At 36.4% G+C, this 23,159-nt stretch overlaps 1 protein-coding gene across 3 annotated transcripts; it reads right to left on the bottom strand.

The window, feature by feature from the left end:
• Positions 1–271: 271 nt before the first annotated feature.
• Positions 272–22,764, bottom strand: LOC121428730 (cryptochrome-2-like). 3 transcript variants are annotated; one of them, XM_041625542.1, is made up of 12 exons: positions 22,658–22,764; positions 20,830–21,160; positions 14,184–14,403; positions 13,359–13,553; positions 12,564–12,682; positions 10,470–10,624; positions 9,097–9,240; positions 7,157–7,324; positions 4,600–4,740; positions 3,014–3,165; positions 1,862–2,061; positions 272–1,150 (listed from the first exon to the last, which is right to left on the bottom strand). In XM_041625542.1, the coding sequence occupies exons 1-12, from the start codon at positions 22,703–22,705 to the stop codon at positions 1,071–1,073; spliced, it is 1,953 nt and encodes a 650-aa protein (XP_041481476.1). In that variant the 5' UTR covers positions 22,706–22,764; the 3' UTR covers positions 272–1,070. The 3 variants fall into 3 exon arrangements, with proteins under 3 accessions (XP_041481476.1, XP_041481477.1, XP_041481478.1); XM_041625543.1 differs by lacking the exons at positions 20,830–21,160; positions 22,658–22,764 and adding an exon at positions 15,769–15,877; XM_041625544.1 differs by lacking the exons at positions 20,830–21,160; positions 22,658–22,764 and adding an exon at positions 15,774–15,875.
• Between the last annotated feature and the right edge of the window lie 395 nt (positions 22,765–23,159).

Raw genomic sequence — 23,159 nt, 5'->3', positions numbered from 1 at the left:
GTATTCTTTTATATGAAATATGAAATATTTCATCCTCATTGGAAGGTGAAATAAGTTTTCTTCCTCCATGAATGCGGAGAATTACAAATGTTCTACCATTTTATGCTTCAGTAAAGCTGGTCCTTATTGTCAAATCTTTAAAAATGGAGACATTGTATAATTCAAATTGGATTTTCTATATTGATTCAAATCAACATTTTCTGGGGCGGACTTGACCTTTCAGTAGAAATACACCTTAAATACACATAACATGATAATTTCAATGAATGGCATGATTCCTCTTGGTAATATAATTGCAATATTAAGTTGAATACAATACTGCGTGGGTGATTCTAAGAACATACATATGAATAAATTTTCTTTAAACTCTATCAAATATTTTGTCTTCCCTGAAAATTGAGCAATTAATCTTCATCTGATTCACACACTATTAATTTGGTCATCACTAGCACTTCATCTGTAGAAAATTCACACACTTACTTAGGTAATATATTGTTTACTCAAATATCGTTCTATTGAAGTCATTTTGTAAACAAAACAACTTAAAAAAACCATGTTTTTAATAGAAAAAAGGGTCATCTATATCAGCCCTGATCTATACTACCAAGATTAAACTTTGCTAAGCTAATTCTTCTGACTGAAAAAAGACTGAAATAAATACATACTTTACGAACAAGAATTACTATTCAGTAGCAATACTTTAAGATAAAAAAAGTGCAAAATATACAGATAAGGAAAAATATCTAATGCTCTACTTCTATCAATGTATAGCCCAAAGCAATCACTGATGGATCAGATGCTGAAATCCCTATTTCACCCTAAAACTATAATGAATCATTCGCTTTATTTCATTACATGAACATAACATTGCTAACATATGAAGCGTTGCCTTGGTTTCAAGGAGCATACATCCCATAATGTTAAAGGGAAGAGTCAGAGACAAAATAGGTTATAGAACATAGAGTTAATTAATTTTTACAAAAGAAATAATAATGGGATCGTATCCCTGTCTAAAATGTTTTTGGAATGTGTAGTAGAATCTTGCACCATACCACTGCAAGTTGTCCAGTTTATTTCTTCTTCAGCATTGAGGTGATCTTTCTGACTTTGCCGTTGCTGTTCTTGTTTGACGCGTCAGTTGGTCTCTTTTCTGAGATTGAAAAAAAGAGATATGGCATATGATCAGACACAGGGAAGAAGGAGAGGGGGGGGGACAGAACGGGGCAGACAGGGAGAAAGTAAGGGGGAAAAAGAAGAAAAGTGAAAAAAAAGATAGATTGATAGATAGATGTAGATAGAAATATAGATTCATTTAGATAGAAGGATAGATAGATAGACAGATAGATAGATAGATAGACAAAGAGAGACAAAAAGACAGACAGACAGATTGACAAAGACAGACAAAGAGGTAAGAAATCAACATATCAGAATGAGATAGAGTGCAAATGAGAAAGGATAGATAATATATGTACATGTAAGTTGTAGAATCAAAAGAAAAAGAAAACTTCCTCGACTTGAATATTATTGTAAATCATTTGCTCATGCTAATTCAAATGACTGATAACCTAAGCTTTAGAGGATGTGCTTTAAACAATCAAAACCTCATATATCCCCTGTAAATGAATCCTTTCGTTACTATAACGGAACGAATCAAAATTTCGAAGTGAAAAAAAAATCATACCACAAAAATGAATATTCTAATCATTTCACACACCAAGTTGGTTCTAAATAAATACAATTTCCTACTTAAAAACAGTGAACATTTCATGAAACACATAGCCAATGTTTTTGACCAGACAAATTTGCTCTCGACCAATCAGATGCAAGGATCTAAATAGCTTATAACAAACAGGTCTTTTACCTGCTGATTTCCCTGGCTGGCAAGCTCTCGCATCCTTCATCCTCCCAATGTTTCTCTTAGAGACGACGCTGTGGTCAACGATCGGTCGTGGGTAGTCCCTCCCAATGATACACCCTGCCGCCTCCTGCACGCTGCGTGGAGCGGTCCAAGGCTCGTAGATGTACTGGGCTGGGAACCTCTCCAGGATTGGGATGTATTTCCTTGAAAGAATCAATAAACATGGCATAAGATATCAGTTCCCCTGGATCAAACTGGTGGAACTTTTCAATAAAAATATTATACACACCTATTAAATAACTTCTGTGGTACCATGGGGGCAAAACATTACATGGGGCGCATGGTGAGATTGCCCTCAAAATATTAAGAGCGCTGGATAATAAAAAAGAGCCTCTGAAATTACCAATTCACGACAAGATCAGAGTTTAGACAATAAGGCAGATCTAGGAAGTAAAGTTGTGGTAAGTCGCCCTTGAAAATGGGAAAAAAAATATTTTGCCTGATTAACATAAAATCAACCTATTGAGCCATGCATTAGTTGACACACATTAAAGGCAATTAGACCAAAGTAATAGAAGACCCAACAGGTTTAGCCCATGGGTATTAGCAGACCAAATGCCTGCCAGTCTTAATAATTCACTATTATTATCATTATGACTTCAAAAATATTTCACTCACGAAATAATGGAAATAAGTGTAATTCCATCAAAGTATTTATTTCGCGGGTTACTTTTCCCAACCCACTGTCCAAATAATATTGGGTGATTGAGCGGGCACCGCGCTCGGGGCGTTCCTCCCATGACACCGGGTTAAGTTCAGCACAGCTGTTCTTGCAGCATACTTTAGGTTCCTTTTGGGTTAGTATTATGGTGCTTAATTTTCTATAATATATTACTAGTATTTAATGCAAAAATTTTTGTTATCATTTACTACATGTTATATATCGTATTTTGTGAACCAACAGCCAGAATATGATTTTCATGCCAATGATATTAAATTATTTGAGCATGACAATCAATTTTGAATATCTGAATAATTTGTAACCCTTGCTTGTATCAGCCATTGGGTTGTTTTACAAGGAAATTTTTGCAATAAACTGAAATGAATATTAAAACAAAATGAACAGACCAAGTAAACATAAAGCTATGGTTATACCTGATGTAGTCTCCGTTCTGATCCGTCTTTTTGCCAAACACAATGGGGCTGTAGACCCGGTAGTATTGGTGGAAGAAAGCACTTGATGACAGCCACATCCAGTTAGCTGCATTGAGGCTGTAGTCAGCATCCAATAGCAGCTCATCAAACACCTGTATAAGGAAAGGATATCATTGATTGATTGATGGATGGATAGATGATTGATATATTGAATGATTTATTGACTGATTGATTGATTTATTTACTTATTATTAATAATAATACCAACATACTTATATAGCGCATATCACTGCCAAATGCGTCCCTATGCGCTTAATTGGATATTACATTGATAATATATATAACATTGATAATATTATTGATATACTGATTTATTGGTTGACTGATTGATCAATATTATTTTATATTACATAGGTTATGTAGATTCAAATCAGTGATAGGTCAATACGCCATCGCGTGACCATAGCTGCGAGGATCGCATTTGTTATATTCTAGGTTTTGACGTCACCTCAGGGAAGAAACTGCGTTGTATTTTCAATTGCGGCGTTATATTCACTAAGGTGACGTCACTCGCTGCATACAAGTTGCGTAACAAGGTAGTTTATTTGATGTATGCGTTAATGTTAACGCGTCGATTGCATAAAGAACGCGCTTGATGTATTTTCAATAAAAAAATCTATTATGACGTAGATGGATCAGAGCTGTAGCAAGAATTTCAGGTTTGAGCCAGATGCATAATGATGAATGCAATTTCTGATTGCGAATCCACATGTACTATATAATATAACAGATATTGCCTGGTCTATCGTTTTAATAAATAACATATCAACTCCCCTCCGAAGCTATATTTTGCCCTCGGGATAATGTTTTCCCTCAGCACTGCGCGCTTCGGGCAAAATATAATCCCTTGGAAAAAATATAACTCCGTCGGGAAGAGGAAATGTTATATCCAAACTCTAGGTAGGCAATATCTGTATAACATCTAAGCACATACAAATACATATAGGCCTACATGTATTCAAACAATAACAACTTAAATAATGACTTGAATTATGTAGTTCATATCACAGAAAAACTTAGTGAGAATAGGAGGGACTGAGAGAGGATGGGGCAAAAGACATAGGTAGAAGTTGGGGGGGGTAGACAGAGAGCCAGAGAGAGAGAGAGAAAGAGAAAGAGAGTGGAGTAGAAAGGAGAGATTACATCCAAAAATCTGATATATATTAAATGTAACAGAGTATATGAGAAAGTAGAAAAACTTAACACAATAAACCTATTCAATCAAAGGAGAATCATATAGCAGATCCAGGCTTGAGTGCATGTTCACAACTCCTTACAACCAAATACCAAATAATCTATCATCCAATTTCACATAAAATAGATGAATTCTTAATTTCAATTATTAAGTAATGAAAATGAATTAATATTTGCTACATATACATCCATGTATGTCACTATTATATAGTTCTAACTGCATTATGAGACAAAAAAAATGTTAAACAAAATTAACACTTCCATTGATCACATTTTCATCTGATAATCTCTAAAGAAATCTTTATCACTAAGGCATGGATGAAAAGACTGACCTCTTGACCCTTGACCCAGCTTTGCCAGAGGTCACCCCTGGTGAGGAAGCAAGCAGCAGAATGTCTGGCAAGGTGATGGATCCAGCCTTCGTTCCTCAGTTGGGTCATGATGGCATCAATGTAGGGGTAACCAGTGCGCCCCTGCAGGAAGTGAAGAAAAAGAACAATAGTCGGAATAATACAGTGCTTTCGTAGGAGGATACAATGCGCAACTAACATTTAACAGGGTTGGCGATTTTTTTGATTTTTTTAAAAAAATCAAAAAAATCTGATTTATTTGATTTAAATCAGATTTTTTTTATTTAAATCAGATTTTTTTTATTTTTTTATTTTTTTAAAGTTCCTTCGAAAAAAAGGGTAATTATCCCCCCCCCCTTACTCTTACAATGACATCAATATTGATGTTATACATTTCACCCCTAATATTGTTCTTAACCACATATTTTGTAATAAAAATGCAGTAAAAATGGACAATTAATTACCCCCCCCCCCTTACTCTTACAATGACATCAATATTGATGTTATACATTTCACCCCTAATATTGTTCTTAACCACATATTTTGTAATTAAAATCCAGTAAAAATGGACAATTAAAATAAATTTGAGGAATCATGTATCTGAACTTAATTCTATCATACATAGGCCTATGAAGGAATATTCCATTGGGAATTCCCAGTGAGTAGAGAAAATTCCCCTCTGGGATTTTTCATTCAAATATTTAAAAAATCCAAGAGAAAAAATCCCTTATCAAAACTGCCAACAAACCCTTTGCCAATTACTAGTATTCATGTATATTGTAAGAGAAATAATTAAAATCAATGATTTTTTTCAATTAGTCACAGCTTTACAATAGTCAAAGAGAGACTACAACTGTATATGTTTAGGATCTTTTTGATAAAAAGCTCTTCTCTTGCTACAGATATAGATGCAAAACTCTCAGTTTTGGAGAACAATATAGGAGATAGCTTAGTCAAAGGGTGACTATACTACATTCTGTTACTGTGATTTTTTACATTAATCTACAATTTTTATTCCCATATTCTCTACAAAAAAAATCTGTTTGATCCATGAAGTATGAAAAAAAATCTACTTACTTTTAACTTAAAGGATAAAAACTGCAAAACTGCTTAAATTACAACATATGTATTACAAAAAGAAGTATTTTATTTTAAATGAGACACAGCTTACAACTGCCAATGATTGTAACTGAAGAACCTGCATCTTAACATTAAAATGCAGTGTTAAATGTTTATTCTGAGTTTTGCAAATTGTTGTTATAGAGCTCTTTCCATTATTACATGCAGATACAAAACTTCCATTATTTGTAGCACTGAACATAAAATGGGCTGCAGTGACTTAAAAGGTTTATAAGAGAAAGCTTTTCTCAACAGTCAAATTATGACTGTACTACATTATGTTAATGTGATTTTTATAATTATGTTATTCAAAACATCAAATGTATGATAAATGTAACAATACGAAATAAGAGGCATGTTAAATATGTTGATTACATGCAGGTATCAATTTTTTATTTTACATGACAGAAGTAGTTATGTGTAGGCAAAGGATCAAAACTGGAAAACTGCCAACAAACCTTTTCTCATTGACTTTTATATATTATATATTTTTTTTTTACAAACTGCTCTCTGAAAAGTCTTTGGATTATGTGAAAACTTTACGTTAAGAAAGAAATTGACTAATAATAACTGACAAAGAATGTAAAATTTCAGAAGAAAAACTCGACATAATTTACAAAAAATGAGTACCTATTGACAACATTCATCTGTAGTTTTTAATTACCTGATTTTATTAATTTGATTTTAATTTGTTTTAAGTAGATATGAAGACTTTGTTGATCTTTTATTGATATAAAGTTAATTCAAAGTTTTTCAGTTGACTTGAAGAATTAAAACTGCATTGAACAAATACTTTGTCCATGATTTGTACATTTTTCAATGGAAGTGATTTAAATCAATGATTTTTTTAAAAAAATCATGGTGATTTAAATCGCGATTTAAATCACGATTTAAATCAATGTGATTTAAATCCGCCAACCCTGACATTTAATATCCATTTTTAGCTCGAGGTACCACTTCTTCAACAGCACATACTGCGTACATGGAATTACTCCTGCCAGGTATTCATTGACCTAACCTGGATAAAGTGCAGCACAATTTGGATACATTTCTTGACGGAGGAAAAAAAATGCAATGGCAGGGGTTTGAACCCATGACCTTGGCCAGGTGGCAAATCAAACTAAGATGTTAAAACAACCTGTGATCATAAGTTTGAATATTTGACATGAATTGTAAGAGAACAGTGTTACGATTGCCTTTCCATGGTTGAACCACAAGTTTAGACCAAACTTTGAATTAAACTAGAGATCAAGATACATGCAGATCAACCAAGATCTTTGATGATGCATGAGCAATAAACCTTGATTTTACCACCCTTTCTTCAAAATGATTGCCAACTGGAGCTACTCCAGCTACATGTAGGCTTTGACAATGACAGTGCTATATCAGCTGTGATTTTTTTATATGGACTTATTTATACCTCCTTCCAGGCGGCCAAGAATTCTGGATTATCGTCCCAAGGAACTTGAAGACAGATTGGATTCTCCTCCATCTGGTGGAAGTTTGGCGTTCCCGCCGCAACGGTGTAGAAGAACTCCCTCCAGATCAGCTGGCCCATCAGGGAAACAGGAGGCTTGGTGCAGTTGGTCTGTTGTATGAATAAATGAGCAAACATTTTTTTTCCTTCATTTCAAACTTTTTACTGATCATACAACTGGTATGTGCAACAATGATCATGAAATAAATCACATTTACAATCATATAGGATACAAAAACAATACAAAGGACATACATGTACATGACAGTACATAAAAAGTGGGTCAAAAGTAATCTACACCAAAGATGTAATCAAAATAGTTTATTTCAACAGTGGTCCATTATTTATTGTGAAATCCTTCAATATTCCTCTGTTTACAAATGTTTAACCCTATCTAGGCCGGGGGGGCCTCGGAGGCCCCCCCCTCAACGAATCGCGCGATATTTTCGCCGTGCGAAATTTTTTTACCGCGCCGCTCGCTGACTTTTTACTTTCAAGTCTTGCGCAACTTTTGAGACCAATTTTGCGTCACCCGGGTACGTGGTTCCAAAATTACGCAACATTATGTAAGTGCATGTCAGACCGAAAATTGCTCAAAAACGTGATTTCGTGTACAAAGTCAATGCAAATTGTGTTTTCAACCAAAATTCATAAATGTATGATTATTTTTAGTTTTTCTAGTCTAAATATATTCATTTTATGCTTTTTATGATCACAGAAGAGTCCCCAACAAATTTCATTGAAAAAACAATGAAAAACAAAAGGTCAAAAAAACAAAGAAATACATAAGAAATTGCAAAAACAATATAATACATAAGAAAATGATTTGATATCACAATTTTTTTCATGTACACTTGCTGAGGACACCACAAAGAGTGTCTATACCAAAAATTAGTACATTTAGAGCTTTATTTAGGGAGTTAGAGGGAAAAGTATGATTTCGCATACTAATTACGCATAAATTAGCATAATCACTTAATAGCGATTCGCATGAAATAAATTACTATACAATCTTGTAGATTATGCCCCAGGCAACCCGCGTGCCAATTTTTGGCGCGATCGCACGGTCGACGGCCGAGATCTTAGGGGGGGCCTGGGAGCCCCCCCCCGGCCATAGGAACTCCCAAAATACCCCGGCCTAGATAGGGTTAAAGGTCAAGTCCATCCCAGAAAAATGTTGATTTGAATAAATTGAGAAAAATCAAACCAGCATAATGCTGAAAGTTTGATCAAAATCGGATGTAAAATAAGAAAATTATGGCGTTTTAAAGTTTCGCTTATTTTTCACAAAACAGTTATATGCACAACTTTATAGTGATATGAAAATGAGAGAGTGGATGATGTCACTCACTATTTCTGTTTTTTTATTGTCTGAATTATACAATTTTTCATTTTTTACAGATTTGACAAGGACCAAATTTATTGACCCATATAGTATTAAAATAATGTTAATTCCACATGTTCAGGGAGGAATTAATCTTTGTTTCACTTGACAATGAGGTGAACATTAGAATATTCACTATTTCATATAATAAAATACAAAAGAAATACTAGTAGTAAGTGGATGATTTCATCAGTCTCTTCATTTGCATGCCGACAAGGATGTGCATATAAGTGTTTTGTGAAATTAGGCAAAACTTTAAAATATCACAACTTTCTTATTTTAAATCAGATTTGATTAAATTTTCAATGCTTAAGGAAGTGATGCCAGAAAATATTTGCAATAAATTGCAAAGTTCTCGAGCAATTTCATAATTTAATTATTCTCCTTGTTGCGAGGTGCATATCAGCATTCAGGTCATACGATTGATTTTGGGACCGAAACTAGACTTGCAGTTGATCTTGAGATTCTTGCAATGACCCATAAGAAGTATCAGTCTTACCTTCTGTGCATACACCTCTTTGATTGCATAATAGAACTTCCTTGGTGAAAGGCAGCCAAATTTGAGGTAAGGACTAAGAACCGTTGTACTTGGTTCTAAGGAGTTTGGACTTGTCTTTGGTTTTTCAAATCCGCACACCCATGACTGTAAGAAAAAAAAAACATTAGATGGTCACAGGTCTATGGAAAATTTGCACTATACATTTATCAAATTTACTCAGTGGGTTAATCCATCAACTGCGTTATACGGATTTCAAAGATTGGCAACAATCCTCTATTCTCTACTGATTTCAAATGAATAAAACATGAATCAAAGTGAATGATTATACAACAGCAAAAATGAAAATGAAAAGTTGCCAAGTTAATATTTCGTAGCAGTAATTCTGTTGATTCATGACATTGCCAATTTAGAGTGTGTAATTATTACATGTACGAACTTAGAATGACTTTTAATCAGGAACACCACCATATAACCCACTGGTTCACTTGAAATCATCGCTACTCAAGCCATATTCAGCTCATCTCATCTGGTTTACAGTTCTTTTCAGGACTTCACTCACTTTCAAGAAAAGAATACCTCTAATTTCCTCTTTTTACCCTTTCTTGTCTTTCCATTTCAATCTTTCTGCCTGTATTTCCTTTCCCTTCTTCATATTACACATGGTGAACCGCAAACCTTCTCCATGTGATCCACTTCCATATAATTTCGCTCTTTATACATTGGGAAGACATCTTCCTTGCATGCCCACATACAATGTATGCACCTTCTCCACTCCCTGGGGAGCATTCCAACAAGAGGTCACAGACTCAATTGCTAGGCATACTACATAGAGGTTTTCACATCCTACCAGGTTCCCATTTAACACCTGGGTGGAAAGTGGCAAAAAGTGGATTAATGCCTTGCCAAATGACTCTAGGCCATGGTGGGATTCGAACACACGACCCTCTGATTACAAGGCGAAAGTCAGAACCGCTACACCACGACGCTTCCATGTATATATACAGTTGAGGTTGATTGGATCAATCGCAACTCTTTGTAAGACAGGAACCTGCGTGGGACCCATCTTACAAAGAGTTGTGATTGATCCAATCAATCACAACTATGAAAAGCCAGCAAAGTCAACATATAAAATGCATGTTTGTTCAAAAAAATTCTAGATATGAATGTATATCCATGAATTCATTGATTTCTTGACAATTCGGTATGTTCTCCTTTGTTTACAAAAGACATTTTGCAAATTTCATGTAGAAAAAAATTATGACACTGATGGATTTCCATAAAGTTACGACTAATTGGATCAATAGTAACTCTTTGTAAGACGGGGCCCAGATCTATGGATGAACAAACCACAGTTCATCATCCGGCGCACATACCTTCCTGGCAAGATGAAGCTCCATGCGTTGGAGTCCCTCGGTCTCCCCACCAGGGTACAGACGTGGTCCAAGACCTGAAGCATCTAGGCCCAGGTCCTCCAGGCTTGGTACCCCATATACACTATCATGGTCAGGCTTGACAGGGGTTGTTACTCCTGAAACCAAATCACCAGAATTACATAGGTATTTACAAAAATTGCTTTGAATGGTACTTTGTATAAGTCACAGAAGGGCATTCTGAATGTACGTCTACTCCAAAATACTACAATTTTTTTTTGATTGAGTTATTTGTAGCATATCTTGAGCATGGTATATCAGTATGATGGAATTAAGGATGTTAGTTTATAAATAAATGTAAACTTTTTTATAAATGTTTATAAACAAATATAACTTAATGCTAACTCATCTCACACCAAAAATCTGTAGGTGCATGACAATTTTTTTTGTTTGTTTTCAACAGAGGAATTAAGGATATTAGTTTATAATACAACAAATATAAATTAATGCTAACTCATCTCACACCCAAAATCTACATGACAATTTTTTTTTGGGTTTTCAACAGTGATTTAATTTCTTCAAAACAAGAACTTTTGTACTCCAAATTTGGTGAAACAAATTGTAGAATTGTGCTGGGCCCCATTACTTCTGCAATCATGCATATGTCACCTGATAAAATACACACTTTAACTATGAGAAAGTCTTTTCTAGAACCATGACTGAGATCTCAATTGCATTCAATCAATTTTAAATGTCCTTGGTCTTTTAATTTTTCTGCAGAATCGCCCCCCATAATGCACCCCACAGTATTTTATAGTGGCATTTTGAAAGATGTTTAATTTCTGTTATCAACAAAGAAAGAAACCATTACTAACTAAATGGCCTGTTTTCTGAACTCCACTGTAAAGGGATGGTCCGGGCTGAAAATATTTATATCCAAATAGACTAAAATTTACATAGCAAAATGCTGAAAACTTCATCACAATCGGATTACATGTAACAAAGTTATTGAATTTTAAAGTTTATCAATGTTTTGAAAAAAACAGTTATATGCACATCGTCATGAATATTCATTAGGTGGGAGAATGATGTCACATCCCTAATTTTGTGTTTCTTACGTTATTACACAAAATAATAAATGTTTCATTTTTTATTATGTGGAAATGATATGTCTCCATTATGATAATGTAAAGTTGTGACAAGAAATAACTAATGCACTTTATCAATTGTTAATCAAATTGTTTTAGTTCTTGGTAAAAAAATGTTGAATGAACCTAATTTCATATAATAAAATACAAAAGAACAAGCAGGGATATGACATCATCAGCCCACCTTATGAATATTCATAAAGACATGCCTAGAACTGTTTCACCAAAATAATGCATATCTTTAAAATCAAATAACTTTCTAATTTGTTATCCGATTTGATCTAATTTTCAGCATTTTGCTTTCTGAATTCTGCTCTATTTATTGAGATTTAAATATCTCCAGCCTGGACCATCCCTTTAAACTTAAACCATTGTCTTAAAAGTAAGTCACTAGTTGTTGAGGTGTTAATAATGTGAACTAAATCAGTTTTGCAAACTCTGAATAAGTTTTGGAGCCAGGGGAAGCAATCCAAATTTCAACACAAACACCAACACCGGACTTGAAATCACCCAATGTCCATCATTTCAAGACTTAATGATTTCAAATGCCAAATGTGATGATATAGTGATCATCAAATTAAAGATATAAGAGATGTCGCATTTGGCTATTAAATCATAGTTAACCACACCTACAGACAATGGTTTAAAAAGTTAAATCGGACTTTAAAATACAGTCCAAGGTCTTTATAAACTGTGTTTCAAGGGTAAAAGAGTTTTTTTTAAGTTTTTATTATGTTAAAATGTTCTTAAAAATGTTCATTTTCAAATGTTTGAGCTTACATTTTGGTGGCAGCACTGTTTAAGACTTGGTTCTTCTAAGCTGTCTCCACATTCTTATATTGATATTTTACTATGTATATTTATGTGTTTTATGAATGAAATAAATAGAAATTGAATGAAATTGAAAAAAAGTGCCAAATGGAAGTAGCATCCTCCACATTTTTGTTACCTGTGAAGTTGGAAATCTGTGGGGCCAGTTCCGGAAGTGCAGGTGCTCCGATCTCAGACAGCAGGCCGACCATCCTCTGGTATGTCATGGGTGGTTTGTTCTTGTTGGCTTTGATCGTTCTGTTTGGTTCAAAAATCACAGTTTGAAATAAATGAGCATCACTTGCCCACTCCCCCATCCCCCTCCCCAAAGAAAGAGCGAGAGAAAGAGCTCTGTATGTTACCATAATGGTTTGTCTTTCACCTGTGCATCTAATGAAAAAAAAGAGGTAATAATCAAGCATTTTTGTGGATTTAGTATTTCATGAAGCAAAGAAATATTTGAAATTGAGGGTCCAACTTAGAAAAAGGTCATGGAATTTCCCTATTTTAGCAAGGACTCCACCAGATAATAATAATAATTAACATCACTTATATAGTGCTTATCACAAAGAAAGTCTCTAAGCGCTTAAGGAAAATAAATAGGAAGACAAGATTCCCAACACAAATAAAAAATAAAATATAGCCCTGAAAACTGCTCTACAGACAAATTTCCATTTGTATTTTCTACTATACAGATCAATAACTAAGGTAATGGCCAATCATAGATTTACATACATGTTCTGGCCTAGAATTTCTGACACTTCAAAAGGAAAGCTACTATAATAATATTACAAGCAGGTAATGAATATTTATGGTTTGGAAACATAATCTCCTTGTCCTGTCAAAGCAAAACCTGAGCCTTTATATTTGAATATGAAAAGGTCATGGTAGCCCAAAGCTGAATTGGGTGGAATTAAACAACAACATACAGTACCTCTCAGTGTCATATAGCGTATGGGAGACTTTGGTGACGACTTCAACGCCGTTTTTCTTGGCGAGCTCTATCACTTCCTGGTCGCGCTGGCGTGCGTAGGGCTCGGTGTCAACGTCAAAGGTCAGACGGGTCACATTCCATTTCTTGAAGAGCTCGGGGAACACCGTTGTAGGGTTCCCACGAACCACAAACAACCTGTAGGTATAGAAGTTTAGGTTCAATTGGAGCATGAATTTTCGAAATATTATATAAATGCCAGTTGTGGTAATGATTTCAAAATGAGTTCATACAGAATTCAATCAAATGACCACCCAAGTGCCTGTTTGTGAAAAAAAAATGCCAAAGGATATTCTGGAAGAAATTGTGTTCAAAATAAGCAAAACAAGAATTAAATTCATGCACAGTACAAGTATGTCAGGTATTGTTCCAAGTAACGATAATATACTGTCCCAAATGTCCATATACGTGTTTCTGATCTTCAGTGTGATCCGTTGTTTCTGTCAGCTATCACAATTTCACAAAGTACAGTTCATGTATTAAACTGTTCCAGATCTAGATCTATGATAAAGGCATATTCTAAGTGGGATTAACTAATTTGTATGACATGACATTTGCTCAGGACTGTAATTATTGTTCCTCTGCTAATTTTTCTGAAGATATGGAGTTATGGATGTGAAAGGGTTTCTATGTTAGGTTTAGAGTTGGGTTCAGGGTAGGGTATAACATCCAAGGTTATAAGCCTTAGCCATTTGAATAGTGTGTTGAATTTATAGCAGGGTAACTGTGGCAAACATCATGGAACCATTTATGTCACCATGCACTCACCGGGATCCCAAAGCTCTGAAGCTGTAGTCAAGGTCCCGGAGAGCTTCCAGGAGGAAGCGCCACCTGTTGATGCCAACCTTGCCAGACTCGAGGAAGTTCGGATCTAGGATGAAGACCGGCCGGAAGACCTTTGTGCCCTGGATGGCTGTCAGAAGGGCAGGGTTGTCATGGATACGAAGACCCTTACGGAACCAATGGATGGTGCTGTTGTATGGCATCTCTGTATCAATTAAAAAATTCAACATGAAAATACAGGTAAGTTTGCCAACTTTGCCTACTGTCCTGATAGGGCCATGGCATTGAGTCCCTGTAACGTCAGAGATGCCGAGTTAGACCAGTCTCTGTAATCGGTGAGTGGAGCCTGTGTGGGGTTCAGCTGAACAACCAATACCAGCCTTTTCATGAAATTTGTCACCTCTCTTCTTGTGTGTTTGCGCTCGTTGTGTGCAAAGTCAATGGGAGTGGAAAGAAGTCACCACCGTTGATGAAATAAACGGCGAGGCAGTGAATGGACTGGTGACAAATTCCACGTTTAATATAAGATGGCTAAATAATTTACAGCTTGCTGATTGGTCAAAGCGTACCACGTGATCATTCGCAAAAAGTGTCTATCCCTGCACGCCCATGCGATTTTCGCGCACCCAAATTGTCTAACCCACGGTAAGTGCAATTTCAAAAATTTTTATATTTGATTTAGATCTATTTCATTATTTCTTTCTCATATAAGGTGCTATAATTGCGTTCAAAATTACACGCACGGTTCCCTATTTCCACCTCCATTCACTTTGTACACAAGTGCGCGTACACAAATCTACGAGTGGTTTCTAAAACCACGATTTGGCCTTGTTATCAAGGTATTAAGGCATTATTATAGGATTAATGCATTTTCCCGTCGTTGTTCAGCAATATGCAGTGCACTCGAGGTTTCTTCTTCGCATGCACACTCCACACTTGCCTCTGGCTCTGGCTCGTGTGGAGTGCGCATGCTCAGAAGAAACCTCTCGTGCACTGCATACTCGCTAAACAACTCCGCGGAATGCGTTAATCCTATAATAATGCCTTAATACCTTGATAACAAGGCTAAATGTGGTTTTGGAAACCACTCGTAGATTTGTGTACGCGCACTTGTGTACAAAGAGAATGGAGGTGGAAATAGGGAACCGTGCGTGTGAGTGAATAAAGCGCTGCTGTATGAAGTGAACGGTGGTTCCCAATATCACGATAATGCCGATAACAAAATAACATAGACCAAAGCTTTTAGTTTTGGTCTAATCGTAAGGGATCGGGGTACTAAACCGAACCGCTGGCGCCGTGTTGGGTTTCTAAACTCAGCGCCCGGCGCCATATGTGCGGTTTAATTTCTGGCTCTGCCGCGCCGCCGGCAGCTAGCGTGAGCAAACTCGCCTACCGATCGAGAGTCAGTCAGCTCAGCCCCGCTCATGCCGCGGCGCGGCGAGGCTATAAAATTGCGATCGATCAGTGCGTGTAAATGGACATCATTAAAATATCAATGAGGTGATGAAAATGGCACAATAATATTCTGGTATTTTCATTTATTTCAACTACCAACTACAAATTACTTTACCTTACTTTTGCTGGCTGAAATAGAAGTAAATTAGACCGATGATATTATATAGCTATAGGACGGTAGATTGATGCGTGTTCATCAAACTCTATACACGTGAACGCGTTTGTCATTGTTTATTACCTATCTAGTCTATTTACAATGAAAAGAATGAATGGTGAATCGGTGATTGGCCTATCTATGGAAAACTTTCAACTATCTGAATACGCTGCTACGGATTTTTCTATTTCTAATTTTGGATTTAAGTATAAAAATATAAAAAGAGGTCGATTTGACTAGAATGGATGTTATAATTTGTCTAAATCTGATATTCTATTTTTAAAGCAAAAGCAGAATTCTTAAAAAAAGCCTAGCTTTATGTAAGGGGAAGCCCTCAACATGACGTAATCACGGCTGGCCTGGGGGAAAAATACCTGGGAGTCATGATTCGCCTGGCGGAATCGAGGCAGGATCGGAGGTGCTTGGTGGTGGTGGGAGGGGGGGGGGGTGGAGGGGATTGCCCCTCACGTTTCGGCCCAATATGTTATTTCTCTTTTCTTAAAAAAAACGATGATAATTAAATGAGTAAGGACTCGGAAGCAAAGGAATTGTAAAATATCGTTTTCATGGGGAGCGGTTTATCAGTAATAATGAAACATTTTTTTTAACCTGGCAGCTACGATGTTGAAATAACGTTTCTCAGACAATCAAAATATTAAAAAAATGCCAGATATGAAAATTGATCGGATAACAAAACAATGTTGATGAATGTTGATTTAAAAAATAACAGGAATCGCAAAACACGCTGAGACGATGTGGTCAAATAATGATTAACAGCCCGCTGTTATGGATGGACCCTGCCCATTCTGTAAACGTCCCGACGGCCGATGCTGCATTGCACTACACATATGTGTTCAAAAGAGTGCCGAAGTGTGACGTCATCAATTTTCACTTTTTTGCATATCAGCGTTTTTTATTCCATATTTTGGTAGAACATGATGAAAAACCCCAAACAACCCGAATTTGGTGGGAATCGGTCCATTCGGCCCCATGAAGATGGGGCCGAACATCGTTCTCAAGAGCCTCGAGAGCTTAATATGCTCCACCCATGTATATATATATGATATGAATGATTATACTTGTTTGTTGGTATTTATTTTCATATAAAACAAATTATATACATCATGAAATTACAAGAAGAAAAATAAAAAAAAAATCGTCAAATGAAATATGGAGGATTGCCCATTTCAGCGGTATTAACACAATGCCGCTGTTCTTCCATGGGGTCCTTTGCAACGTAAACATGGTAAATATATATTATATAAAATATACACAAACCTTAATTAAATACATTACAAGAAAAAATGCAAAGACTGAAACTAACTTACGGTTAAAAATATCCCATCGTAAAAACGCCCCCCCCCCATAGGCGGCGGAAGCGGGGGGGACAGGGGGGACGTGTCCCCCCCTAAATTTGGGGAGGGGGACCGTCCCCCCTAAATTTTTAGTTGATGACCTTTTTTTTTTTTTTTTTTTTTTTTTTGCTTGTCAATTTATTTTCCTACGCCCTCCCTGAAATTTTTGGGTTGAGAATCTTTTCGGCATAGAAATGCAACTTACACTTTGTAAAAAAAACAATGGTAAATCGTTAATGAAAATCAAGAACAACAGCGGGCCTATTATTGACCCCTGAGGAACTCCATAATCAAGGGTTAATACCTTAGATGTTTGCCTAATTGAAGTTACAATACGTCTATTTATGAGATAGTCCTGGAACCATTTCAATGTTGTTCCATGAACGCCAATATGAGAGAGCTTTTTAATAAGGACATGGTGGTCGACATTATCAAATGCCTTATGTAAATCTAGACACATCCAATATATTTCCCTTAATTGATGCAGCGCTTTAAGCCATTCATCAGTCACCTTGATTAGAGCCGTAGTTGTGGAGTGCTTCGCCCTGAAGCCCGATTGTTCGTTTACTAGTAAATCATTGTCATTCAAGTAACGGAGTAATTGTTTTTGAACAACATTCTCTAAAAGTTTCGAGACACAAGGTATCATAATAATGATATGGGCCTATAATTATGCGGTTCACATTTATCGCCTTTCTTGCGCAGCCCGTGGTATAATTTTGGCAATTTTCCATTGGGAGGGAAAAATACCATCCCTTATTGCAGATATGCAATTATTTGATAAATTTCCGTTGCACAAGTTTTTAATACATAATAACTGATTCCATCCAGCCGGACTGATTTCTTATTCTTAAGACTGTAAATTTCTTTCAATATGTCTGTTTCAGAAACTGTCGATAGTTTAAAATTCATTTCAAAACCACTAGGCGACAAGTTTCCCCATATCATTATTTGCAACATTACACATTTTGTGTGATATTAGCATCATTACCTGCATGTAAAACATTGGCAACACTGGCAAAATGACTATTAAAATGATTTGCAGTTTCAAAAGTATCATGAGTCAAACTCAAATACATGAAAGAAGGAAGAATTGTTGGGTAGGAGAGATTTAAGGGTTGGCCAAGTTTGGTTTCTGTCTTTAGTTTCAGTCAGCTTATGGCAAAATATTTTCTTTTTAAGTTTAATGTTTTCATCTAAAACTTTATTTTTCAATTGTTTATAGTTTTTTCCAATATAGATCACTGTTATGAACCTTTGCCTTTTGTTTCATTTTATCTCGTTTCTTCATCAATTCAAAAATATGTTCGTTCAACCAAGGGGAGTGTTTTTTCTCACTCGCTTAGTTTTGATTGGCATGTATTTATTAACCACACCCAACAGAATTTCCTGCCATCTATCGACAGCGTCATCCACACTGTCCATTTCTTTTACAATATAAGTCAATGTCCTTGATTTCAGCTTTAAAAGCATTAAATCTACACCTTTTGACTTACGAAATGTGACGAAATTAGACTTAGAAGCATTATCATTTGACTGATGAGCATTCAAAATTAAGAAACTCATGGAGTGGTCACTAAGACTGTTATGAATTACACCATAAAAATGCACATTTTCTCGACAGTTCGTTATAATATGATCAACAAGTGTTAAAGAATCTTTGCATATTCTTGTGTATTCGGAAGAATTTGTTTCAGACCATAAAGATCATTTAGTTGGTTGTATCGTTTACATCTACTTGTAGGTGGTTGTTTTAAGACATCAAAATTAATATCTCCCATAATGATAGGTTTATAAATCCATCAAGAAATGTTAACATAGGTTCATAGTAATCAAGAGTAAAACATGTGGAGCTAGGAGGGCGATACCATGTGGCAAATATGAACGGTTTATCTCTTTGACAAAGTTTCTATCTTATATGGGAAAGCAGGCTTCAGATGACAAATTAAACTATTGTGAACATAGATATCTACCCCGCCACCTTTTCTATCACGATCATTTCGAACAATAGAATATTTAGGTAGGCCTATATAGATCTCTGCATCATTGATACTATCGTCTAATCTTGTTTCATTCAGAGCTAATAAATGAATATCATTACGGCACAAAATTGATTTTATTTCGTCAAAATGTTTGAAAAGACTGACCACATTCAGATGTAATCATTTTATTCCACTCTTTGAAAGCTGGTCGTATTTCAGCCCCAAATTATGGACATTCCCATCTAATTCTTTATTTGGATTATAAGATACACTTGTAGACATTTTACTTTCACCATAAAACGGTAAATGCTTCATTGCACACTGTGGACATTCCCAATTCAAGAACATTTCTGTGTTATCATCGTATAATTTATGGCACCAGAGCACATGATACGTGAATCCATTTTTTACATTGCGTACATAAAAGGCCCCTTTGATTTGATTTTACAGACTTCCTACATAATCCGCATGGATATTTTCTTACCATTAAAAAAAATTCTTATCAAATTTAGCTAAAAATAAGTGGAGTTCCCAAGATAAATAAATTAGCAAAAACTACTTACACAGATTAGATATGCAATTTACAAATGCCGAAAATTGACAGTAAATGAAAAAAAAGGTTAAAATTTAAAAAAAGCAATGAGTTTGTTTTCGTTAGAATGATACACCACACACGATGCCATCACAATTCACAAGTCATAAATTCATCGACGGAAAAGATGTTTCTCACAGCTTTTTAAGATCTTCGACGGACTTGATCAACTTCTTACTGGTTTTTCCATTACTTGCTAGCTGAGCTACGAAAATCCGTCCATCTTGCGACCAAGCGTAAGAGACATTATGGATATGAATATTATGTAATTTTAAAAATGATGTATCTACATAAATAAAATCAATCAAGAGTCAATCAAGATATGACCTCATGAATATAAATTAGCCCTAATGAAGCCATTGTTATAGCATGGGGTCCCGTCTCATTATAAAGAGTTACGATTGATCCGATAAATCACAACTATTGATGGGTGGCCAGCAACGTCAACATCTAAAGGCCTGGTCACACCGCCCGAACGTTGTTATAGCGGTCGTGGAGCGGAGAGAAAAAAAATCATCACCGCTCGCTACCGTTTACCATTTTCGATTTCGATTTTTTTTTTCGATTTTTGTTTTCGAATTTTCCCCCAATTTTGTGAGCGAAATTCGACCCTCTCTCCCTACCGCTCTACGACCGCTCCAACAACGCTCGGGCGGTGTGACCAGGCCTTAAAATGCAAATATTTCAAACATATTTTTTTAGATAAAAATTTATATCCATTCATTCATCATTCCTTTGAAGATTCACTGTGATTCTCTGTGTTTAATAGTAGAGTGATTGTGCAAATTTCCTGTAGGAAACAAAATATGGTATGGATGGATTTCCATACAGTTCAGATTGAATGGGTCAATCGAAACTCTTTGTTAGACGAGGCCCTGACCTGAAAAATATTGACTGTTCTTCCTATTAACAGGCGTCTTATATAGGCCTAGGTCTATTCATTTTTTTAAAACCAAAGTAGGGCCTATGCCTATACATGCCCCCCATTCCTCTTCCATCCAGTACTCCTCCCTCCCCACCTCCACCCCCTCTTTCTTTCTCTCTCTCTCATCTCTTCCTATCTCTCTCACAAATAATGAGACCGGCCACTTACCTCCAGGTTGAACCTGAGGGACAAACACCTCCCTATCCGAGGGACCGTAGTACCACACGTCACGGAAGAACTGCGGCAGTACAGACGCGATGTTATCACCTAGCCCCAACAACAGCGAGGACACGCTCCAAGGACTGTTCTCGTAGTAGGGGACGTCAACGGGCCCGTATTCGTTGACGGCGCGCTCGTAGACATCGTCCCAGAAATCGACACTGGAATCGGCTTCGAGAACATCCGATGTGTCAATGACCGGGGTCGGGTCCGTGGTTGGTGGGGGCGTGGTCGATGGGATCGGGGCGAAGAGCCGGTCCCATGGCCAAGCACCTTGTGCCTAATTTTGAATAGTGTGTACATAACGATTAAAAAAACAATATTTTCACTGTAAAAACTAGGGGTAAATTTTTACCACAACAAGGGTGATTATAATATGTCCAACCAATTTTGGGGAAGTATTTTACCCAATGCGGGGAAACACATTGTCCAGTGAGGAAACAAAAATGATAAGCAGCAATTACTTAAGAATGGGCAACATTTCCATCACACTGGATGAATAAAAATGCCCTATAAAGCAATACCCAATGTTGTTTGGACACATAATTACCCTAATGGAGCACTTTTACCTAATATATGTTTAGAGTGCACTGTAAAAAAATATTTGGTAAAAGATTTACCACCACGAGGGTAATTAGGTGTCCAACAAATTTGGGGCAGTATTTTACTCGATGCGGGAAGCATATTGTCCAGTAAGGTTAAAAAATAGGGAGCAATTACCTTAGAATTGGCAAAAATTTCATCACACTGGATAGATAAAAATGCCCTAATGATATGCCCAATGTTAGTTGGACACATAACTACACTCACAGAGCACGTTTACCCAACATTTTTTTTAGAGTGCAGTGTTTTATTCCAAACCGATGTTGTTTCGATACTTTATAGTGTGGACTTAGATAGATTCCAGGCTGGTGTTATAAATCAACACCGGAGCTTTTGCAGTCCAGAATTCCAAGGGATGCCTCTTATGGAGCATAATACACGCAGCAGCCCCCAGGAAAATCTTGGGGGTGCTTCAGCACTCTCGCTTCCCAGGGCCATTCTTAAACATAACCTCAAATTGTTTTTTTTTGTTTTGTTTAAAATACACCTTAGATTTCGTGCTGAGCTATTTCATAAGAATACTGAATATGCCAAGGTGTCAGTTGCAATCCTTTCAGATAAAACAAATACCGCATTAGTCTTATGCATGAATAGTAATCAATTGGCAGGGATGAAAACAACTGAGTGTTCTTCAAAATATTTACATAGTCCTTTTACAACAAGAGTGTGACCCTTGGTTTAGCCATGCACTGCCCACAACATGTTATGATCACGAAATGATCCAGCAGGGCTAGTAGATCGAGGGTCCTCGGAACGATTTTTCAGTTTGGCTAGGGTGCTGAAGTAAATTTGACAAGCAAAAAATAAAAATAAAAAATAATAAGATAAAAATAAATAAATAAAAATTTCACTACAAAATGAAGCTCGTTTGGGTCCTAATAAATTCTTAACACAAGAGGGGGGGGGGGGGGGGTCAGCAATTTTTTGGTAATTTTCCTTACATTTCTCCCAATTTCCCATGCCTACCTAAATTCCAGGGGGTGCTCAGCTGCCTATGGAGAATAACAGCGCAGCACCCCAGGACATCCTCTTCCCAGGGCCATGTGTAGATCATACCAAAAAAATACACACAAGAAAGACACACATCCTAATATAATACAAGTAAACGGAAACCGATATAAAGTGGTATGAATAAAACAAAAAGAAAGGGGGGCGATGAATAAGTTCTGCTTACCTGAACGGCTAGCAGGGCGACAATGCAGCAGACGAGAAGGACCCTCATGGCGATATTACCAATAAAAGAATGATATTTTCAAGTGTTCAGATCAGCCTATATAACCACCCAAATCAGACGACAAAACTCAAGATATATTGTTTGCCTTCACGATCAAGATGTCAACAAACCCATAAGTTCATCTCATGATCTTGATCAACGAACTCAATAACTTCTTACTCAATGATAAGAAAGGCGTTGATTTATCTGAAACGGCACGTGAAGAATTGAATAATTAGTTCGATTCTCCTTTTCGGTGTTTTTGAAAGACTCACGAAACATGACATGTGACTGCAACAGGACTCAAGTAGCATCTTGAACATGGGCCTTCGACCGCGGCCTTTATGATGAAGGCCTTGTAAATAATTACCAAAATTTACTTCGGGTGGAATAATGAAGGGGGGGGGGGACTTTAGGTGTACAAGGGGGAAAAAAGGAAGGGGAAAAATGAAAAGTGCAGGTT

Source organism: Lytechinus variegatus, chromosome 15, assembly GCF_018143015.1.
Source record: "Lytechinus variegatus isolate NC3 chromosome 15, Lvar_3.0, whole genome shotgun sequence".
Lineage (NCBI taxonomy): Eukaryota > Metazoa > Echinodermata > Echinoidea > Temnopleuroida > Toxopneustidae > Lytechinus > Lytechinus variegatus.
Note: the sequence above shows the minus strand (reverse complement) of the source record. Positions and strands in the feature narration are given on the sequence as shown.

Bases quoted from the DNA above. Each gene is read 5' to 3' on its own strand.
- LOC121428730 (XM_041625542.1), bottom strand. From the start codon at position 22,705: ATGAGGGTCCTTCTCGTCTGCTGCATTGTCGCCCTGCTAGCCGTTCAG. The intron at 21,161-22,657 runs GTAAGCAGAACT...ATTCAAAATTAG, and splicing joins TCGCCCTGCTAGCCGTTCAG to GCACAAGGTGCTTGGCCATG. The intron at 1,151-1,861 runs GTAAAAGACCTG...TTTCAATCTCAG, and splicing joins CCAGCCAGGGAAATCAGCAG to AAAAGAGACCAACTGACGCG.